The 23396-nt window shown below is 40.1% G+C and overlaps 2 protein-coding genes across 16 annotated transcripts in view; one reads left to right on the top strand and one right to left on the bottom strand.

Moving 5' to 3' along the window:
• The window catches only part of LOC144291408 (uncharacterized), a 75507-nt gene extending 74579 nt beyond the window's left edge, over positions 1–928 (bottom strand). For 12 of the 13 annotated variants that reach the window (XM_077860898.1, XM_077860899.1, XM_077860900.1 and 9 more), the window contains exon 1: positions 788–928. The gene's annotated coding sequence lies outside the window, so the exon portion shown is untranslated. Of the gene's footprint in view, positions 1–462; positions 694–787 lie in introns of those variants that run through there. The other variant, XM_077860892.1, reaches the window with a different exon arrangement.
• A 6275-nt stretch (positions 929–7203) lies between these two features.
• Positions 7204–22104, top strand: LOC144291405 (rho GTPase-activating protein 20-like). 3 transcript variants are annotated; one of them, XR_013358664.1, is made up of 6 exons: positions 7204–7344; positions 8344–8455; positions 13741–13916; positions 15233–15394; positions 19220–19331; positions 19702–22104. XR_013358664.1 is itself a non-coding variant. In XM_077860890.1 (5 exons), exons 3-5 carry the CDS (start codon positions 13758–13760, stop codon positions 19256–19258), a joined length of 360 nt encoding a protein of 119 aa, XP_077717016.1. In that variant the 5' UTR covers positions 7204–7344; positions 8344–8455; positions 13741–13757; the 3' UTR covers positions 19259–22104. The 3 variants fall into 3 exon arrangements, 1 of the variants encoding a protein (XP_077717016.1); XM_077860890.1 differs by having other exon boundaries at positions 19220–22104; XR_013358666.1 differs by lacking the exons at positions 13741–13916; positions 15233–15394; positions 19220–19331; positions 19702–22104 and adding an exon at positions 12612–12814.
• Positions 22105–23396: the final 1292 nt, after the last annotated feature.

Here is a 23396-nt window from a genome sequence, read left to right as displayed (position 1 = left end):
TGTTAAAGTTATTTCCACTTTGTAACTCTGGAAAATAAAGCCTATTTAGATGTGGCTGCGGTTTCATTCATGGCATCAAACTGAAAAAGCCTAAACGTGCGTTTGTGCGTGTCTTGCTGAAAGCAGAGTAGGGGAAAAGTGCCACTGAAAATCCTTAAAAATGTTGCTTCTAAATCAAAAGAACACGATACCTGCGTTTATGCGGAAATAAAAATGCCAAACTGCATTAACCTAGCGTCCAAGTAGAACTACAAGCTCAGGGTAATGCAAGCCCCAATTCAGGTTACGTGATCACAGGGTGTGGAAATAGGCTTTTGCGTCTGGATTAGCAATTGATTGATTAACCGGTCGGATGCTCCAGAGCAAGCCTCTCCCTCACTTTTCCCTCCTCTTCTCCTGCCAGAGTCTATCAGAGGGTACAAGCATGGCCTGGTCCTAAATCTAGCCCATCGCCCTCAGTACCGGAATCAAAGCTTGGTGGATGGGCTGTTCAAAGTGCACTGGGCTCCACCGCTCGGGGTGGTGCCGGGCGGCCGGGCTGGGCAGCCTGTGGGATCCGCAGTTTCCCGCAAGGCTGCTGGTGCAGGGGCGCGGCGCGAGGCAGGCCGGGCAGCACCTGGGCTTCCCGCTCCCCCAGGAGCAAGGCGCCTAGATTAGATTCTCCAGCCAGGCGGGCGCTGGAGCAGAGCCGCCCCCCACCCCCGGCCCCCGCCTCCGGGCCGGCCGGGCCTCCAGGGCCGCTGGCCTCAGCTGTCCCCGCCCTCTGGCCTGCGGGAGGGGGACTCACAGAAGAACTGGGCCACGATTTCCGCCTCTGCTCGCGGGAGAGCTGCGGCGCCACGGCCAGGCCTAGGGACGAGGGAGCGCGCTGCTGCCCGGCAGACCAGACGGCGACCGCACAGCCTCCAACGGTTCCCGCCAGTCGTTTGGAAAGTAACGACGCTGCTCCCCGGGGCCTTCGCGCAGGCGCGACGAGCCTCTCGGCCCGCCCGCGCCAGTCTCCCCGCTCGCCGGAGGGGGCGCCTCGCGCAGGCGCAGTGGGTAGGCGTGGTCAGGCGCTTCCGGGCTGTCGGGGCTCGAAGGGTCCTGGCGGGCACCTGGAATTGTGGTCGCGGGGCCGCAGCTGAGGCGAGAGGACTGCAAAACCTGGCTCTGACGCCCGCTCCGAGGCCTGCGGAGTGAGGCCCAGGATCCCAGTTCGGCAGTTTCAAAGCGATTTTTTTTTTCAAAGCTATTTTCAAAGTGATGTGAACTGCGCGCCGGTTGCATCTTAACGTGGCCCCAGGGACCCCCCCCCCCCCCCGCAAACTTTTGCTTAGATGCTTCGAGCCAGTCAAGAAGCCGCCTGCGTGGCACCGAGCACAGCTGGAGAGGGCCTGGTGACTGTCTGCCCGCGCAGCTTTTAAGAAATTGGGGGCGGCCCGGGCAGCCCAGCGGTTGACGCGCCTTCAGCCTGGGCCTGACCCTGGAGCCCAGGGGTGGAGTCCGCGTGGGGCTCCCTGCGTGGAGCCTGCCTCTGCCTCTGCCTGTGTCTCTGCCTCGCTCTCTCTCTTTCTCTGTGTGTCTATCATGAATAAATACATTCTTCTTCAAAAACAAAGGAATCGGGTTGGGGTGAAAGGGGTGAGCCGCAGCCCTTGTCCTGTGCTGTCAGCCGGAGCCGCAGGGGCTGCCTCTGTGCGTGGGAATAAGTTGCTCGGGCATAAGTTCCCCCACCAAACAGGCCCAGACACACTGAAGAAGTTGTCAGGGAATTTTGACCCACGAATTCACGGATTTTACCTTAGGATGAGAAGCTTGGAAGAGAGTGCACAATCCATGTCAATTGCAAAAACAGTGTAGTTCTTGAAGGAGCTAGAAATATTATTTGTAAAACTCAAGCCCCGAAAACTACCTACCAGACATGCTATCCTACTTGCTTAAATGAGAAATGCCCTAGTGTCTTACTGTTCTATGATTGCATGACAAGTTACCGCAAGTTGATGGCTTAAGATAACACACATTTATTATTGTCGGGTAGGTCAGGGGTTGGTGTGACACAGCTGGATGCTCAGCTTAAGAATCTCACTCGGTTGAAATACAGGTGTCTCTGCAAGTGGAATCTCATCCGCTTGCATCCATCAACCCAGAAGATCCAGGGTTCTCTTCCAAGCCCCTTGGTTGTTGGCAGAATTAATAACCTTGTGTTTCTTGGACTGGCGTTATTGTTTTGCTCGTTGGCCAGAGGGGAGTCTTGTGCCTTAGCCAGATGGCTCTTCCATAGACCTTCTCATACTGCGAGTCTCTTTGACTTCATGGAGATCTCTTTTAAGGATTCATCTGATTGGATTAGACCTAGTCAGTTAATTTCCCCTTTGATGATTTTTTTTTTTTTACCTTTGATGAATTTAATCCGGGATGTGAATCCTATCATATTCACAGACTCTGGCCACACTCAAACAGAGGAGAGTATCTAAAATGTGCTCCTTAGAAGTCATGGATTTTTCTGCCCTCTTAGAATGCTGCCTATGACAGTGTTATCAGATTTTGATCAGTTTGAAACATAGCTAATAGGCCAAGTAGCCGTAAAATATTTTCCTTACACCCTTTAGTCTTTTGTACCTGTGTATACACAGGTGTGTTTAAATCACCATCTTTCACTCCTTCCACCAGGAACTTAGAGGGAGAACTCGGGCATGATACTGGTAGAGCCACATGCTCAGCTTACTACAAATAAAAATTGTTTCTCTTTATGAGGAATTTTATATCAATACTGAGCACTTAAGGAAATATTTTTTTCGGTTTCATTTTTCTGAATATGTAAATAATTGTTGGTATAATTCTGGAGATTCTAGAATTTATTCTTTTAATTTTTTTATTTAATAAATTTATTTTTTATTGGTGTTCAATTTACAATATACAAAATAACACCCAGTGCTCATCCTGTCAAGTGCCCCCCTCAGTGCCTGTCACCCATTCACCCCCACCGCCCACCCTCCTCCCCTTCCACCACACCTAGTTCGTTTCCCAGAGTTAGGAGTCTTTATGTTCTGTCTCCCTTTCTGGTATTTCCCACACATTTCTTCTCCCTTCCCTTCTATTCCCTTTCACTATTATTTATATTCCCAAATGAATGAGAACATACAATGTTTGTCCTTCTCCAACTGACTTACTTCACTCAGCATAATATCCTCCAGTTCCATCCACGTTGAAACAAATGGTGGGTATATCTCATTTATTTTTTTTAATTTTTATTTATTTATGATAGTCACACACAGAGAGAGAGAGAGGCAGAGACATAGGCAGAGGGAGAAGCAGGCTCCATGCACCAGAAGCCTGACGTGGGATTCGATCCCGGGTCTCCAGGATCGCGCCCTGGGCCAAAGGCAGGCGCCAAACCGCTGCGCCACCCAGTGATCCCCGGTATTTGTCATTTCTAATGGCTGAGTAATATTCCATTGTATACATAAACCACATCTTCTTTATCCATTCATCTTTCGATGGACATCGAGGCTCCTTCCACAGTTTGGCTATTGTGGCCATTGCTGCTATAAACATCAGGGTGCAGGTGTCCCGGCGTTTCATTGCATCTGTATCTTTGGGGTAAATCTCCAACAGCGCAATTGCTGGGTCGTAGGGCAGGTCTATTTTTAACTCTTTGAGGAACCTGCACACAGTTTTCCAGAGTGGCTGCACCAGTTCACATTCCCACCAACAGTGTAAGAGGGTTCCCTTTTCTCTGCATCCTCTCCAACATTTGTGGTTTCCCCATTCTCACTGGTGTGAGGTGGGATCTCATTGTGGTTTTGATTTGTATTTCCCTGATGGCAAGTGATGCAAAGCATTTTCTTATGTGCATGTTGGCCATGTCTATGTCTTCCTCTGTGAGATTTCTGTTCATGTCTTTGCCCATTTCATGATTGGATTGTTGGTTTCTTTGGTGTTGAGTTTAAGAAGTTCTTTATAGATCTTGGAAACTAGCCCTTTATCTGATATGTCATTTGCAAATATCTTCTCCCATTCTGTAGGTTGCCTTTGAGTTTTGTTGATTGTATCCTTCGCTGTGCAAAAGCTTCTTATTTCGATGAAGTCCCAATAGTTCATTTTTGCTTTTGTTTCTTTTGCCTTCATGGATATATCTCGCAAGAAGTTACTGTGGTTGACTTCAAAAAGGGTGTTGCCTGTGTTCTCCTCTAGGATTTTGATGGAATCTTGTCTCACATTTAGATCTTTCATCCATTTTGAGTTTATCTTTGTGTATGGTGAAAGAGCGTGGTCTAGTTTCATTCCTCTGCATGTGGATGTCCAGTTTTCCCAGCACCATCTATTGAAGAGACTGTCTTTCTTCCAGTGGATAGTCTTTCCTCCTTTGTCGAATATTAGTTGACCATAAAGTTTAGGGTCGACTTCTGGATTCTCTATTCTGTTCCATTGATCTATGTTTTTGTGCCAGTACCACACTGTCTGGATGACCACAGCTTTGTAGTACAACCTGAAATCTGGCATTGTGATGGTCCCAGCTATGGTTTTCTTTTTTAAAATTCTCTGGCTATTCGGGGTCTTTTCTGATTCCACACAAATCTTAAAATAATTTGTTCTAACTCTCTGAAGAAAGTCCATGGTATTTTGATAGGGATTGCATTAAATGTGTACATTGCCCTGGGTAACATTGACATTTTCACAATCTTAATTCTGCCAATCCATGAGCATGGAATATTTTTCCATCTCTTTGTGTCTTCCTCAATTTCTTTCAGAAGTGTTCTATACTTTTTAGTGTATAGATACTTTATCCCTTTGGTTAGGTTTATTCCTAGGTATCTTATGCTTTTGGGTGCAATTGTAAATGGGATGGACTCCTTAATTTCTCTTTCTTCAGTCTCATTGTTAGTATATAGAAATGCCACTGACTTCTGGGCATTGATTTTCTATCCTGCCACGCTGCGAAATTGCTGTATGAGTTCTAGCAATCTTGGGGTGGAGTCTTTTGGGTTTTCTATGTAGAGTATCATGTCATTGAAGAAGAGGGAGAGTTTGACTTCTTCTTTGCCAATTTAATGCCTTTAATGTCTTTTTGTTAACACTGATTTTCTAAGCACCGAGTGGGTATAAGACTGTCTACACGTCCATCACACGAAGAAGGCAAGCTGCCCAAGCATCCCACAGGATGGCTTCACTGTACACTCTTGAAGGTGGATGCCTAATGATCTAGGGGCAAAATGCAACAGCCACACACCTGTGACCTCTTCATTTTCCAAAAATACTTAGGAGCAATTCTAACTAAAAAAACAACTGTGGATAAATAACCTCAAGAACAAACAATTTTACATCTTAGAAGAAGGTCAAAGCAATGCATGTGTAAGTCTGGGTGACCCTCTGTTGATATTCTCAAGTTAAAGAGAACTTTCAAGGTGTTACCCTCAGCCTCCTGTGCTCCTCCCTTACTTTCCCTCTAAGAGGCTTAATACTTCAGTACTTTGGACCATGAGGAGTTGAAGAGGGCACCACTCCTAGAATATGTTCTAGCTAGACAAAGGAAAGCAGGGAAGAGGTGAAAAAAAAAGTAAAATTGTCATCCTGGTTCTGTGACTTCTAGTGCAACCTTATAATTTCAATTTACTACTCTGACTTGTAACCAGATCACGTTACTAGGTGAGAAGAGGGTCCCTTGTTGTTATACATTCTGAGAGAAAAGAAAATTTAGGGCACCAGAGAACAGGGAGTCTTTACTCTTGGTGTATCGTCTGGTATGCAACATATGTTTATTGAGCGCCCACCAGATGCCGAGTGCTGTGCTTGGCCCTGCTAAAGAATAGATAAAGATAGGTTAGGTCCCTTCCCCCAAGCTTGCACTCAATTCAAGAGAAAAGATGAAAATACATCACTTTGATCATACCTAGCAAACAAAGTGAGGGTCAGCAGACCAGCAGCACTGGGTCACCTGAGATTTATTAGAAATGTGAATCATCAGGCTTTACCCCAGCCCTCCTGAGTCAGAAACTATATTTTACCAAGATCCCCAGGTAATTTTGTATGCAAACCAAAGTACTTTGAGAAGTACTAACAAATAGAACACTATTTTCTCCTCCCATGGGTCTATTATGCTACATCGTTAAAAATGGCCACTGGCCCAGCTACATGCCAAGACCAAATGTGTATGTTCATGAAAGACAAGGATTAATTTAAATGAAATATGCCTACGAGGCTGGAGATAACAATAGACAAGCTTAGCAGAGAGGCTGTTGTTCATTTTTAGTGCTATCAGAGTATAAAGAAAGAAGACATTCTTTTATTTAGCTTGCTATTTGTAGACCACTAAAAGGTACAAGTGACCTCATTAAAGGGAAGAAAAATGTACAGTTTGAAATATGTTTCCATTAGTTTACAAGGCTAAAAAGAATAGCATCTGGAGGTTATTCAATTTTATAAAAGATTTTGTGATTTAGTGATTAAAATTCTTGTCTCCATATCCTCTTTCTGGAATTACCATATCTCTAGGATACGTCAACAAAAGGAGACTTATCAGCTAATGAAGGATTTTTTTCAAAGGACATTTCAGTTCGCATGTAAGAAAACCAAAAGTATCAGGGTGAGTTGTGGAAGGCTACAGCATGTAATTTAAGTGCAACATATGTAATATAATATCAAAATATTTTCATATTTAAAAGTTATTTGAAATAAAAAACAGCCAATTATTGTACTCAGTAAAGATAAACAAAACCAATTTTAAAGTGATGGCTGATATCAGCAGAAAATGTACAACAATTGCTTTGTACCACTGGACTATGAGGGAAACATCTGAGAATTATTAATGATTACTAAATTGCTCTTCACAGTGTGGAGGCCAAGAAAAATCAAAGCCATTCCACCTCAAGTTTAGCGTTAGCACAAGTACAGCCATTTTATGCCCCTGTGAATAAGAGCTGAACTTTATGGGAAAAACTGCAGAATGTCCTCAGTGTCCTCGGCAGGTAATCCCATATCAGAAAGACAACAGAGCCCATGCTCATGGTAGAAAATCCCATATTAGAATAAGAACAGACCCCAAGCCAAGGGCAGGAAGCCCCTATTAGAATAAGAACAGAGCTCAATGCCCTTGAAAGCCCCCTATCAGAATATAAACAGAACTTGAGATTCCTCCATCCCTTCTGAAAATCCCCTAGACCAGCCCATAAAAACCCAGCTGTAACCCACTTTGGGGTCCAAGTCCCTGTTCCGCTGTGTCGGGTATACCTGGACCCAAGCTCAAGCTTGCTAATAAACCCTCGTGCGCTTGCATCGTTGTCAGCTCCTCGGTGGTTTCTTGGATTCGCAATCTTGGGCACAACAACAGTACTGATTACACTTTGCACTATATCTTGCAATTAGGTAGATGTATAATTATTACACATTACCATCGTATTACTATTCTTATACATTCATTCTTTATTCTTTTAGGTCCCTTAAAGAATCAATGGTATTCCTGGAAGCTAAAATAGATTTCATTTACATTAATGCAAGTTCTGATTAGTTAATGGAAAATAATTCTATGCAAGTTCCTGTATTGAATTATCCTTTATAGGTTTTTCACATGACTCTCTACTCTTTGTTTATTAGTATTTGTGGAGTGAAATGTAGTTCAAAAGAAGGAAGATGTTCTTCCTTTTATCTTTTCTGACTCTTTTTAAATGCAAGATTAATCATGTTACTCACTAAACATGACTTCTGAAAATCACATTTGGTCATTGAAGAACTATTTTTTTCTCTTTTATGGACTTCAATTCCCAATAGTGATGATATCTTACCATTTGCTGTGAGAAGGAAAACATAGCTGTGGTCCTAAAAGAAATTAAAAATATACTCTATTCTTGGTATATCACCATTAATGGGAATATAAATTTGTAAGAACATCGCAAAGGCATTTGTTCTATCCAAAGTATTTGTCTTGTTTACCATGATGCTGTGGGATCCATGTTAAGAGATACACACATAAATGGCCTGCACCACTATAGAGTGCTGTTGTTTTATTTGCTTGGTTTGGGTGTTTAATGAGTTAACCATCACTATCTCTAAAGTATGAAGTAGGTCAAAAAATATAAATACCTTAGAAATGAAATATAAATATGCAAGCATATGTATAGGGGGAAATGTGAAAATATTTATATTTCTAGAAATGTCTATATTTCTATAAAATGTATAAATGAACATAAAAATGTCAAACAGTAAGACTTTTAGTTCTAGAATATAAAAGTTCAGGTTTGTCATATTCTTTAGTTAGACACAAAGATATTTCTTCTCAAAGTAACACATTTATTGTAAAAATGCACTTTGGGTGTCATGTTCATCATGAGTGTTTCAGAATTTGAGACATATAAAAAATTTTTTTAGGTAATCTCTAGACCCAACGTGAGACTCAAACTTATAAACAACCCCAAGATCAAAAGTCACATGCTCCACTGACTGAACCAGCCAGGCACCCTTAAAAATTATTTTTAATGGGGTGAGTAGTTTCTATTTTCTCAACCAGATTTTCCAATATTTATTTCATAATCATATCCTTATAGATACAGTTAATTTTAATTACAAGACACTATTCTAACATTTTGCTATATGCATGAAATAGTCAATATCTCATCTTCTCAAAATGAGGTAAGTCGTCTTCCGGGACAGTCTCATACAGATTCATGGAGATGTTGGTAATCAATACAAAGAAAATTTAAATAGAGATGAGTGATTTTTCATGTCTCAAAACAGAAATTAATAAATCAGACAAATTCAGTTTTTACAAGAATGGCATAAAATAAAAAATCACAAAGGAAATATAACGATTACTCCAACAGCCCCCTGTAATCAAGCCAGTATCAGAGAAAGAAGAAAATTCTTCAAGGTAAATGTTTCACACTAAGGTTTTTTCTGTTCATTTTCTTGATGTTTATTTAGGAATCACAGCTGGGGTTTTTCACATTAACTTACATATTCTCTAAAATTGTGCCCTATGATTAGAGCTTCTATAATGATGGAATAAAGAAAGGGGCAGGGGGATCCCTGGGTGGTGTAGCAGTTTGGCACCTGCCTTTGGCTCAGGGTGCGGTCCTGGAGACCCGGGATCGAATCCCATGTCGGGCTCCCGGTACTTGGGGCCTACTTCTCCCTCTGCCTATGTCTCTGCCTCTCTCTCTCTCTCTCTCTCTCTGTGACTATCATAAATAAATTTTAAAAAAAAAGAAAGGGGCATTCTGGAGACATGATAAATGCCTATTTGGAGCCACAGGACTGAATTATCTGCTTTATAGAACTCAGAGTACATTCTCTGCAAAACTCTTATTATGTAACTGACAGCATTTTGCTAATATTTTTGTCCCTTCGCTTATTTATGTAAGAACTCATTAATGTATGTGATAAAGAACTGTGTGATGCTACGTTGTCCTACAATGCAGTATAGGAAATGGTCTTTTCTGGAATACAAACTCAATGGTATTTTCTTTACAATTCAGTTCATTTTGTAACATATTACATATTATATACGAAGTACCTACTATGTGAGAAGTATAAGACCCTGTGTTTGACCCTACAAGGGATGGGATATAACAAGATAAATATGACTTAATCCAACAAAATTACAATCTCCTTTTTTTTAAAGATTTTATTTATTTATTTATTAATGAGAGACACACACAGAGAGAGAGGCAGAGATACAGGCAGAGGGAGAAGCAGGCTCCACGCAGGGAGCCCGACATGGGACTCGATCCTGGGTCTCCAGGATCAGGCCCTGGGCCGAAGGCGGCGCTAAACTGCTAAGCCACCCGGGCTGCCCAAATTACAATCTCATAAAGAAAACAGGACAGGTAGCATTAGTTACTCTACTATAATCTCCCCCACAAAAGTGTCACGGGAATGATTTAAACATGGAGTAGACATATAGAGGACAGAGATAATTTCTTAATAGAGAAGGCTGAGGGAAAAGATATTTGATCCCATGACTTAGGTAGCAGTCACAATACTTTCAATCCAAATATCAGGCATACACTAAAAAAGTTGGTACAGGCTTGGTTTCATAGTTTTTGGTCAATGGCATCATAACTCATTAGCATCTGCTAACACATCAGAAATTCCCCCATGGTCTCCCTCAGCAGTCCTCCATTTATTGTCCTCTTCATCCCTACTCCTGGACCTCTTCCACAAGGCTTCCATGGCACAGAAGACTCTGGGATCATCCCAACCCTCTCTGCTTAGACACACACAACTGCCTCCTAGGAGTCCCAGTGGGAACAGGGACAGTCCTTTTTTGACTTCTCTATTCTTTAGAGTCCTCTAAATTTTTCTGCAGCTGTGATCACCTCTTACCTTTAGGGGACACTACTTTGAGGTAAAAAGATTTTGTGGGAAAGATCCACAGTGGTGTGCACAAATGTATAACATATTGAAAAATGGCTAAGATGTTGCCATGCTGATGGATGCCTGGGTGGCTCGGTGTTTGAGCATCTGCCTTTGGCTCAGGGCATGATCCCAGGGCCCTGGGATCAAGTCCTGCATTGGGCTCCCTGTGAGGAGCCTGCTTCTCCCTCGGCCTCTGTCTCTGCCTCTCTCTCTATGTGTGTCTTATGAATAAATATATAAAATCTTTTTTTTAAAAGGATTTTGCCATGCTGAGATGACAGAATGAACTACTCTTTATATATTGCAATTAGGAAAGTTTAGAGGCCAGTTTCAAAGTGCCACCTCAAAAAATGGGCTGGGGGTAGTGGTACTTTGTCTGGTTTGTCTGGGTGAAAGGAGAAGTAACAGGAGTGACTCAGTCAACATTCTGCCCATAGTGAAGTCATGTACCACAACATAGTAGAACAGCCATTCACTCATTCTTCCTTCCATGAACCCAATACATCTAACATATATGTATCTTATGCTCTATCCAAGTACATGTGTCTTTGAGGTCAAGCCTAATTCATCTGTGAATCCTCAGCACCTAGTTGAAATGATGGGGATATATAATAAATTAATGATATACATTGATGATATATACTGAATTATGGTATTAAAGAGTAAATCAATCAGTACTTGGAAGGAAAGATTAAAGGAAGACTACACAGTTATGATAATGTTGCTTTCCATGTTCTCTATTTCATTTTATCCACCTCATCAACTGATTATGCTGGAAAGTTTTCACAAGGATTTAAGTGCAGAATATGTAATGGACACTGACATCATTGATCTTGTATCTTAAAAAGTATAAAAGCCAGGTTATAATATTAAGTCTGTATGAATCAGGTACCAGTAACATTTAAATGTATAACACTTTTGCTAGAGTTAGCAGTGGATGGGCCCTTAAAAGATCATTATAATAAAGTGTTCCTTATGTACATCTAGAAGCACCCAAGAGTTAATTTTTTAAGAGAACCTACTATTGAGGAGCTCATGTACTCACCTACCATGATTCCCCACTATTTATAAGATAACATCTAAATTACTAGTGAAGCATTTAAAGACCACAGATACATAACATGACCTCAACTCCCCCACTACTCCTGTACATATTTTCTGATCTAATCAAACATATGTTACACATTGCAATTTTCTACCTCTGTTTATTTACACATGGCTCTCTTCTGTTCTCTCCTCCCTTTTACTGAAACAGAAATGTATCATATCCTTCAAAGTTCAGCACACAGCCCATCTCCATCAGGAACATTTTGCTGACTATGCCTCTTCCAAACCCTAAAAAAACACTTGTTATCATTAATGACTATTTGGTAGTCAGTAAATCATGTGCATGCATGTATCTGTGCATGTGTGGTTTGTGTATTTAAATGCAGCTATCTTCTCTCCCAAGTCAGGCTGGAAATTGCTATCTGACAAAATATATTTCACCGATTTTTAAATATCCATATCACCCAACAGGTTATTTTTCAATTAGTTCATTGGTGATTATGATCATAGTTTTATTTTTTCTATTTAAAAATATTTTATTATTTATTTATTTATTTATTTATTTATTTATTTATTTATTATTTATTTATTTATTTTAGAGAGAGAGAGAGAGAGAGTGGAGGGAGGGAAGGAAGGAGAGGGAGAGAGAAAATCTTGAAACAGGTTCAATGCTGACTGCCTAGCCCAATGTGAGGTTCAATCCCAGGATCCTGAGATCATGACCCAAGTCGCAATTGAGAGTTGGCCACTTAACTGACTGAATCACCCAGGCACCCCATGATGGTAGTTTTAAATGTAAATTAAGAAAAATATCAGAAATCCATATTATCAGAAATCCGATATTTTCTTTGATAATTTAAAAAACATAAATAAGTAAATACAATTAAGTACATTAATCACTCTGAACTTTAACTCATCTTGAGTCCCCTGTTTCTTCACTCTGATCTCCCTAATTTACTTTTACTTTCTGAATACCACACTAACAAATACAAGGTTTTATCTGGAAGGCAAATGGGTAAATTCTAGTTTTTTCAAGCAGAAGAAATGTATGGTATCCATGTGTTTCAGTGAAAAATAACCTATAGGTGTAATTAAGTGCATTAACTGTTAGCATAATTTATGGACCAGAGTTGTCAAAAAGAAGGCACTGGGGCTAAAATAAGAACATAGAATCTTAGTTATGAACATTGATTTTTTTAATCGTACAGCCCTGAATTTCAATCCTATTCTAGATTATTTACCATGTGAATTTGGAAAAGTTTTAAAATCTATTTAAGGGACACCTGGGTGGCTCAGCTGTTGAACGTCTGCCTTTGGCTCAAGGTGTGATCCCCGAGTTCCCGGATCGAGTCCCACATCAGGCTCTTTGCCCAGAGCCTGCTTCTTCCTCTGCCTATGTCTCTGCCTCTCTCTGTGTTTTTTCATGAATAAATAAGTAAATAAAAAAAAATAAATAAATCTTGTTGCTTATGAGTCTTCAAGATTTAGCTTTCTAGGAAACAAAAAAGATTCATGGCATAGAGTCGAAGATTTCGGTGGCAATCCCATAGGAAAAGCCCCAAACCACTGGGGAGGTACATGGGATATCTGCACCATTTCCTGCATGGAAACCAAAAGGAAGCAGAAATTTCTCACAGAATAATGAGCTGACATGTCTAAGAAAGAAGGGGCCCTCTATGTCCATGCAGAGTTGCTTATACCTCAACATGGAACAGATCAGTTAGTAAATGTATTTCAATCAGTCCCAGAATAGTATGGAAGAAATAGAAAGCCACTGCGATTGAGAGACATGCCTCAGCAACAGGTGTACAGACCAATTTCCCACGGTCAGATAGCAGTCTGGACACCTCAGCGGCTATTAGTATACATCAATGACACAGAACAATCAGATAAGTGCCACTTCACCATTTTACAGCCTCTGCAGCACCAAAAGACTCCAGAACATAGACACACTCATGGGGGCAATTAAGAAATCCTAAATCTCTAGCAGTCTTGGAACAGAGAATCAAACTAGACATCAAGTGAGCTATTTAGAACTACAGAACTGTACATTTCTTACATATGCCAGTGTATAGACGGAGATTGCTATCAGTGTAGATAGAATATATGATCCATGCATTGTTTTCCCATTCCCAGAAAGGCTTCCCCTGTCAAATAGGTTTGGAAAATTCATACTTTCCCTTTGAAAGTCAAATGCCCCAATTTTTTTTCCATATATATTTGACATTACTTGACCCTTTTGAAGTGACCCATTAATTAATCATCCTGGGAACATTTACACTACATGAACATGCTGTATAATGGCCATGGTGAAAATAAGGCTAAGTGAATTAAAATACACTAATCAGCCTTCTTCCTTAGATACAGGCCACAAGACCATGAAAAGCAGTACTTTCAGAAACTCGGCCTTTTGGCGGTGCGCTGGCACTTGCCAAAACAACCAGTGCACTACTGCACCGTCGGCAAAACCAGGACAGCTCTTTGGAGTTTCCCTCATGGATGTCTATGATAATGACAACTTGCCCTTCCCAATTCTGGTAGGTCTCAGTTTGGTCTTTTATTGCCTCCCTGAGGAGAAGAAACTCGGAGAGGCCAAGTGTTTTCATACAAACCTACCCCCAAATATGGAAATTATTAGACAGCCCCTGGCTGTGGCTGAGAAGCCTTGGTAGTATCATTTGATTTAGCCACTGCAGAGTCATGAGGCCAATACATCAGGACAACTTTTTGTCCATTCCACTTGTTTCCATAGAGACCCATGTAGGCCTGTTCAGATCAGTCAAAATGGACTCTGTGTGCATGAATCATCTTCACATTTTCCCATTGTTTTCTGAACTCACAGTAGACTCCAGTCTCCTTCAACTGAGTCTACTTAATCTAACAACAGAAAACATCTTACCTAAGCATAAAGACTCATCCTACGGCAAATATGAATCCATTAATCCTAACAGTATATGTTAAATGACAGCCACAGAGTTTGACCTGTGTTATCTCAAATCGGTCTACTGAATTGTTACTGTGGAAATTTACAAAGTACCCAGTACCTCTGAAAGCACTACACTAGATTTGGGAATGTTATGCTAGGTGTGAAGACATATACCACGTTAGTTACATGCTAGCTACTACCCCGGTCCTTGTATCACAGCAATTTTGGGGGTAGCTAGAACTATCATCCTCCACACTTTACAAATGAATTAGAAATGTTTCAGTACAGTTCGCATGTGCCCCAGGTCACACAATAGAATAGAAGGATAATAGATTTCCGATCCCTTGGTCTTTCTGACTCCAGCCCTTATTATCTTTCTACACTGCAGGGAGAGGACATGACGATAGAGCAAAGGACAGTGAAAGACTCAAGAAGGAAATGTAATTGGAGAATAAGAAGAGAGCATTTGAGCTTGATTTTAATAGAGGAAAGGAAATAGAGGTAGTAGGAATGCAGCATGCAATCACTTAAAGACGAATCAACAAATGGGAAATGAGTATGGCAAAAAGATTTCCATACTTGGGGGAAGACCATCTATGGAAGGGATAAGGAGAAAAGACTGGTAAAGTAGGAGACAGGCAAGGATTCCACAAAGGCCTTGAAACATGGAGTTTGATTTAAAAGGGTAAATACAATGAAAAAAATCAAATTAAAATAAGTGATTACAATGTTTCAGTGTATGACTGTAAGGTGGATTTTTGGGTAGAAACTATAGAGAGACATTGACTAAAGAATCTAAATGGACTTTAGTCCCCCCAGCTGTAAAACCACATATTGTCACATTCCCTAGGTCTTTCAAAAAGGAAGCAAGCTTTTGCTCTGGGATTGGGATATGAAATGCCATATACTATTCTTCTTTTCCTACAGGATATGCTTTCATTTATCAATCAGAAAGGACCACTCACGAAAGGCATCTTCAGAAAATCAGGAAGTAGAAAATCATGCAGAATCCTAAAGGAGAAACTAAATTCTGGGGACAGAGTGAACTTGGACAGCGAATCTGTTCTTGTGGTAGCATCTGTTTTAAAGGTGGGGAAAGTTCTAGCTTTATCCACACATGAGTAGCTCAAGTGGTGATTGGTGTCTTTCAATCATGATTTTCCAAGAACCATCATAGGCATAACTGATTAAGAATTTGACACACTGGAAAAAACTTCATGAAATCAAAATTTAAGGAAGATACTGTAGGAGTTAAAAGCCCCATACATTAGAAATACTTTGTTTTTACCACACACCCCCACCTGAAGGCTCCATGCAGAATACTAATACTAATATGACTACTAGTAATAATAAGAAATTTCAAAATATCCACTGGCACATACATAATGTTCACCAAAGCAAACATCCTGCTTTTGATGACTTCCTCACCACCCTCCTAATGAAGGCAGTTTCCAAAAGAAAAATCATATGAAACATTTGAAAATAGACATAGAAGTTCACAATAGTAAGCAAATGTTTACTTTATCAGGAATCCAAAAAGGCTCAGTGAGGTGACCAAATCATTCTTAACCATCATTGTCTCCTGTTTCTTAGTGCCTTTTACTTTATAAGTCATGGAGGAAAGATTTTGCCATTTGTGTCTGCTTTCACCACATCCTAAGCATCCTTTAGTTAATATTTGTGATGTCCAGCCCACCATCCAAAGTGATAACAACATGGCAACCAGCTCTTGCTACATGCCTCTTTTGATAAATCTAACTTTTGAAGTAGGTGCAACGGACAAAAGTAGTTTGGAATTCTGAAAATTCAATGGATCGACTCAAGAAATAGATTAATTTCGAAATTATATACCTAAATCACAGATATCCCATTGTATTGCTAAAATGGTAATGGAGAAAGAAGTGAGAACTAAAACAAAGAATTTAATCCATCTACCTTGGTACATGCTAACAGCTCTAAACAAAACTATGGTAATGCAGTAATGATGACACTCTTAGAATCAAGATCATATTTGGCCTTCCTTGTCACATTTGGTCTTTCCTTCTCCGCCATTACTGTTCAACTATACAATAAATAGCAATACTCCCTGACCACTACTACACTGGGCTACAGTAAAACACACCACTAAATATATATATATATATATATATATAGGGATCAAGAGACAGGGGAAAGAATGATGATACATTAGGTACTCGGGTAACATGATAAGTGTAGCCCTCTTTAAGGTGCACACATGGAATTGATGCTTCTAGCAAGACTTAGTAGGGTCTTTTCTATTTCCATGTTATAAGCACAGACTAGGAAGATGGTGACCACATGTGCATAGAGTTCTTACACATTTCAAAAGTTTTCCCTTCCTAAAGTTGACTAATCTTTGTGGGGAATCAGACTCTGCAACCTTGGCCTGAATAGTATCATGTCAAACTATCTGGAGAATTGGCCTACACTAGAAATGAATATATCCTCAGGACCATCATGAGTTTGCCATTAGACCGTCTACTTTTATACAGTTAAAGAAAGGAAGAATGAAGCAGTTATGAGAGTAGCTTTTGTAATAGTTTGCAAAAAAGTACACAAAAGAGTAAGTGCCATATGATGGAAGGGAGCTTTGTCTTCCTTTCCACTGAAGCCTAGGCTCTGCTTTGATGCTTTCATTTTTGTTGGAGAAAATCTACTCTCCTGCTTTTGCATGTGCAAGTAAATGGATAGTTAGAGCTGAGCTCTGTGTGGGTCACAGTTTGAGTATCTATGAAGGAAGTAGGGACTGAAGTGAAGTTTCAACTCAGTGTTTTCTCTGTAAAACTTCCAATATATATTTTCTATTTTATATCTATGTTTGTTTGTATATATCTTTTTTTTATCTACATAAGGATTTTCTTCGAAATATCCAAGGATGTATATTTTCATTCTACCTTTATGATAAATGGCTTGGCGTTATTGATGAATTGACTGAGGAGGAGAAAATAAATGCAGCCCAAAGGCAATGATGCAATAATTGCTCTAATCTGGTCATGTCTCAGAAATACAGCCAATATGCTATTAGGAAAATATTGTCTTACTTTTTGCCACTTTGTCCACTAAAATACCGATCAATGCCAAAGAGTTTTAATTCTTCACACCTGTGGAGGCCAGTTTCAGAATACAGGCAAGCCTCATGGCTATTATTGCTCTTCACCTGACCTTATTAATGTGGAATCCTTAGCCATTGTACACCTTCTGAATATATGAAACTGGTAGACAAAACTCAGTGGCCTAAGAGAGATCCTAGAGCATCAACAGCCCATGGTATAACCTTATGTTTGTCAAACATTTAACCAGAGAGGGTTAGCCCAGAAATCGAATTCAGTGAAACATTTTCGTATACATTCATGCCTGGAACTCTGCTACAGCGGGTTGTGTACTAGATCTAGAGAGATGTTCTCTGTTCTCTGTCTCTATGCTTCCAGCTTCCTAAGTGCAATGACTTGCCTTATTCAGAAGTGCATCTTTCTGACTTTAGGCTTCTAGCCCAGCTACCAAAAGCGAACGTTGTTCTCTTGTGATACCTTTTTGGGGTGTTATACAACATTAAGCAATGAACCTCATCCAATCAGATGACAGCTTTTATTTTATCACTGCATATAGCCCCAAGCATTCTTTGTCTGCCTAATTCCTGGAGCTTGGAATTGTAAGACAACTTCATAAAAAAAGGTAGAGAGAGCTCTCATTTGTGTCCTCTGGGGTTTAGAATCCATGCTTTGAATCTGAAATGTGTGGTAGTAAATTGGATGGATCAGTACTGAAAAGAGCACATCTTCATAGGCCTCCTTGGAATGGCAGAGTTCGTTATCCTACTCTGGTGGAAATTGGGAAGGGGTGTTGTTAAAGTGGTAAATGCAGAGCAGTTGAGTCGCTTCCTTCCCATCCAAGATATTCAATACTAGACTGACTAAACAAAAGAGAGAGAAGAGTGGTGTGATATGGTAGGAATGAACCTGGGCTCTGGAGTTTGACAAGCCAAGGTTAAACTCTCAGCCTGATCCTTGAGCGGGGAACTTGTAACCTTGGGCAAAGCCATGGCTCCTCATGACACAGTGGTAACAACACCCAGCTCCTCTGGTCATTACTGGCAGATTCTAGTTGGCTCGGGCACTATGAGCACCCATGGCTCCAAACACATTGGCCTTGCTCTGCAAGTTGTGGCTCATTTAGAAAAATACTTGGCTACTCTTTTGCCTCTGCTACATCAGACAGAAACTACTAGAGTATTCCAGGAATTCCTAATGTAGTCACACCTGCCTAATAAGATGACAGCTTTATCCCAAGCTCATGTCTAGAGCCAGCATTAGGCAAAGCAAGACATGAGAAGGGACTGCTGTTAGATAGACAGACATGTTTTCTCTCCAGCCATGTGAGATTTTCCTCAAGAAACAAACAAACAAAAAAACCTATGATAATCTCCACCTTCCAACTAAGATACTTCCTCATTTAAGAAATGGATTTCATAAGTTTTTGTCTATGGTTTACATATTTAAATAAGACATTATACAGAAGTTACAATCCAATATAAACTGGAAACGAAAATTTGAAAAATAAGTAAAGTTTAATAAAGTAGGTTACTTTGAAAACCATCCTAGTTTTAAAAATGTAACCATTGATATCACAAAGTTAGCTATTAAACTAGGCCACAAATTAGAACTTTAGCCCACTGACTAGTAGTATTTTAAAATCTGTACCGAAAGTACACTGTAAAGTATCACTCTATTTTATTTTTCTTAGGGAACTCAGGTTTCTATATATTTTTTATCAACTCTGCATTCTTCTTAGAAGTCTTTCACATTATTGGTTAGATCCAAGATTTATAAACAAAATGTGACTTATAGCTATGCCATATAAAAAAGAGCACCCCTTTGTGGACTTTTTGCATTACAGGCTTGTCTTGTACACTTTTTGATTGAAAATTGCCTCTAGATATTTGGAGAAGACATCACTTCTCTCTTGGGAGAGAATTCAATGAGTTGTGATAACAATGAGAAGGCTGCAGGTACTGTGAATAATTTAATTGGCTTTGGCCAGATGCAGACAGTAAGGTTGCTGGGGGTCATGGTAGATACTTAGCCCCGTTTTGGAGCCCAGAGCATCCCCAGGGCAATAATTCCCAGCTGCTCCTTCTTCTGAAGGCTGGCTCACAGTTCAAGGGAGGTTTCATACTGTTGGAGAACAAAGAAAGCATAGAAACTTCAAAAAGTTTCTAGCTGTATTAGGAGATAGCATGGTATGTTAGAGTGTTTGGGAATTTTTTTAAACACAGTTTTAAATGGATCTCACATATATATTATATATGTAGTTAAGCATATAATGCATAATTTTGTATTTCTATTTGTAATATATAAATGTGTTTTGTTTGAAACCAGAGCGCAAGGCTTTATTCCTCCTCCCTCCTCGTTTGGCTCAGTGGTCTTGAGGTACCATAGGATTCCAGTGCTCTTTAAAATGAGTTGAAAAGAACCAACATCATTGAGTAAAAAGGACCTGACTTGACTTCAAACCACCTCTCCAGAGTACAAACTCCAGTGCTCCCATTAATCAGCTATATGACATTTGACCTATTACTCAAGCTCAGTATCAGTTTATTCATCCCTAACATGTGGATAAAAATAATGTCTAAATCTCAGATATGCTGTAAAGATTAAATAAGATAATGGATGTAAAATACGTTTCTAATAAAGTAATTAATAGAACTAGGAGAAGTTCCCCTGAGACTAGAGTGAGTATTATTGGAGCCTAGCTGACCACAGCTCTCTGGCAACACCCCATTTTGTAAAACAGAGTTTAGATTCAGAACCTGGAGACACATATCATAAATCCCTCCATAGTTTTGACATCTGCATTTTATGACACATACCTCATTGTGTTGAGGAAATCTTTAGGGTAACCCACGTCATTAGGTATTAAGATTAGTCTTGTGTCATGTCTGAGAATATGTTGGTATAAGACAAGTGTTTGTTTTTCATCAGTGACATAAAAACAAACTGCTGAATCCAAGCCACTGAGAGTGATAGTGATTTCCAAAAAGGCAAAACTGTAGAATGCTACAAAGTACCCATCTGGCATGGGTCCATCCATCTACATGTCTACAGTTTACTAAGTCACTGAAGACTGGAATCTCCATAATGACGCTTGACGTTTCCTCTTTCTTTATTTTTCCAATGAATGATAAATGAACCCCATCCAACACCCAGCTATTTCCATTTAACGTTTTTTCCTTGGTCCCATATATTCATATTGAGGAAATCTTCCCACAAAATATCTCCTTTTTCTTCAATGCCTACCATATCCTATTACATATTTTTTGTATTGTATTTTAATGTATTGTATTGTACTGTACTGTATTGTGTTGTATGTTTTTATATGGATAATAAAAATCATTCCATAACTCAGTAGGTTAGACAACTATTTAACTTGGTTATGATTCACATAACACTTCACTGAAGGCTCAATTGAGGTCACTTGTGCAGTGACCTAATACTCTAGTTAGCCTGCAGCTCATCTGGAGCTAACCTAGGTGTCTGTCTATTGGAGCTGGCTCTCAATTGGTCCTCATGTCTTCCATAAGGTAACTTCTCCTCCTTTCATAGGGTGGAGGAAGAGTTCCCAGAACCAAAAGAGACTTTTCAAGAGTTAATGTTTGAGAGGACTGTGCAAAGGACCATGCCAAAGATGGTGGTTTACAAGATGAGGAAGCATTATTTCTTGAGACCACACATCATAAAACTCATGGCAGCACCACTACTACACATACCCTCTCTTCACTGGCTTTTAATCCTCAGTTCTCTACAACAGCATTTCCTAAGGGGTATTCCAAGTATGGTAGGAAGTATCTTTGAAGTACTAACTCATTTTTTTACCTCAGGTATTCCGTCCCTCATCCTTCTTCCCATCTTAAGCTGCCTTAAGAGACAACTAAATCACCTCCTCAGGGAATAGAAGAGGAGAATATGAGGAAAAGGAAGCTCTTTGTTGCTTATAAGTCTTAAAGATTTAGCTTTCTAGGAACCAAAAATGATTCATGGCATAGAGTAGAAGATTTTGGTGGCAAACTCATGGGAAAAGCTCAAAACCACTAGGCAGGTACATGGGATATCTGCACCATTTCCTGCATGGAAACCAAAAGGAAGCAGATATTCCTCACAGAATAGCGAGCTGACATGTCTAAGAAATATGGCCCTCTATGTCCACACAGAGTTTCTTATACCTCAACATGGAACAGATCGGTTAGTAAAAGTATCTCCATCAGTCACAGAATAGTATGGAAGAAACAGAAATCCACTGGGTTTGAAAGACATGCCTCATCAACAGGCACACAGACCAATTTCCCAGGTCAAGAGAGCAGTGCCGACACCTCAATGGCCATTAGTGTACATCAATGACACAGAGCAACCAGATAAGTGCCACTTCACCATTTTACAGCCTCCCTGGCACTAGAAGACTCCAGATCATAGACACACTCATGGGGGCAATTAAGAAATCCTAAAACTCTAGCAGTCTTGGAACAGAGAACCAAACTAGACATCAAGTGAGCTGTTTAGAACTACAGAAGTGTAGGTTTCTTACATATGCCAGTGTATAGACAGAGATTGGTATCTGTGCATATAGAATATATGATCCATGCATTGTTTTCCCATTCCCAGAAATGTTCCATTGTCAAATTGCTTTGGAAAATTCATACTTTCCTTTTGAAAGTCAAATGCCCCAAATTTTTCCACATTTATTTGACATTATTTGACTTTTTTGAAGTGACCCCAAAAATTAATCATCCTGGGGCCATTTATTGCCTTATGCTGAGTAGAATATTATATATTTAGTTTAAGAGTCATAGGCAGCATCATTTATGTTAAAGTTGAGGAAACCGAAGCTTTAAAATGCTGAGCTTCCTAAGTGGCAGGACCAGGATGCTTCTGGTGGAGTGCTGGCACCCACATGAGTGGAGGTGGTGATGCACTCACTACATTCCAAAAAAGCCAAGAGGCCAGGTGTTTAAGGTCATTTGGTGAAATGTTGCTCATCTCTTTATCCTTCAACAGCTTGGCTCATCTGTTGACTTTTAAGGAATTCACTTATTTAAGCAATGTTAAGGTATCTTCAAAGGGAAACATTCATAGCTGACCACTCAAAACTCTGAATTAAGCTTTTCACTGCTGATCACCTTTTCTTTGGAAAGCTCTTCCTTTGATAGGGAATGTTGAGTAATTAAAAATCATCTCTGGAAACTGGTGGTAAATAAATGCATTTATAACCTCTCATTGTTTTGCTTTTTCGATGTTTTCTTTCAAGCCTTGTACTTGTGTGTAGATGTATATATACATGTATGTTTGAGTGTGTGTATGAGGAATTGTGTTTCCACAGTTCATTGTGGTTTAGGCTCTTTTCAGTAAATGTTAAACATATTTAACCGAAAACATCATCTCTGGGTGGGTTGGTGGGATATGACAAGAAAACACAGCCACCACATAGCCAGCATGTGATGACAACTTCCCAAGGACCCTGGCTGCAGATAGTCATCCTTGAAGATGACCCAGAGCAGAGGAACCAGAGAAGTATGGCTCAGGCAAATTGTGTCACGAGAGGCAGATCCTCTGCATGGGAGAAACTTGAGCACTGAGAAAGCCAAAGAGGATATCTGAGGCTGAGGGGAGTTGAGCTGTGAAAGCCTATGATTAGCAAACTCAGCTTGATTTGAATACTAAATCCTTCTAGCTTTTAAAATGAGATCTGACACCTGAACCCACTGATCACACCAGTAGAAAACACATCTACAGGTTCAGTGCCTCCTGATGCAGTGTAATCGACAGTAACTGATGGCACAGGAAATACTGACCTTGAGTGTGATCGAGTCTCTAGGTTTAACCATCAGTCTGAAGGATATGGGCAAGAAGTCATCAACACCATGAGGATGGTATTAGCCAACAACAGAACGTGGAGAATTCTATACAACAAATGACTCAGTTTCCCTCGTCTAGCCACTACAATGAACACGCTGTATAATAGCAATGGTGGAAACAAGGCTAAGTGAATTAAAATACACTAATCTCCCTTTTTCCTTAGATTC

The sequence above is a fragment of the Canis aureus genome, chromosome 20, assembly GCF_053574225.1.
Source record: "Canis aureus isolate CA01 chromosome 20, VMU_Caureus_v.1.0, whole genome shotgun sequence".
Classification (NCBI taxonomy): domain Eukaryota; kingdom Metazoa; phylum Chordata; class Mammalia; order Carnivora; family Canidae; genus Canis; species Canis aureus.
Note: the sequence above shows the minus strand (reverse complement) of the source record. Positions and strands in the feature narration are given on the sequence as shown.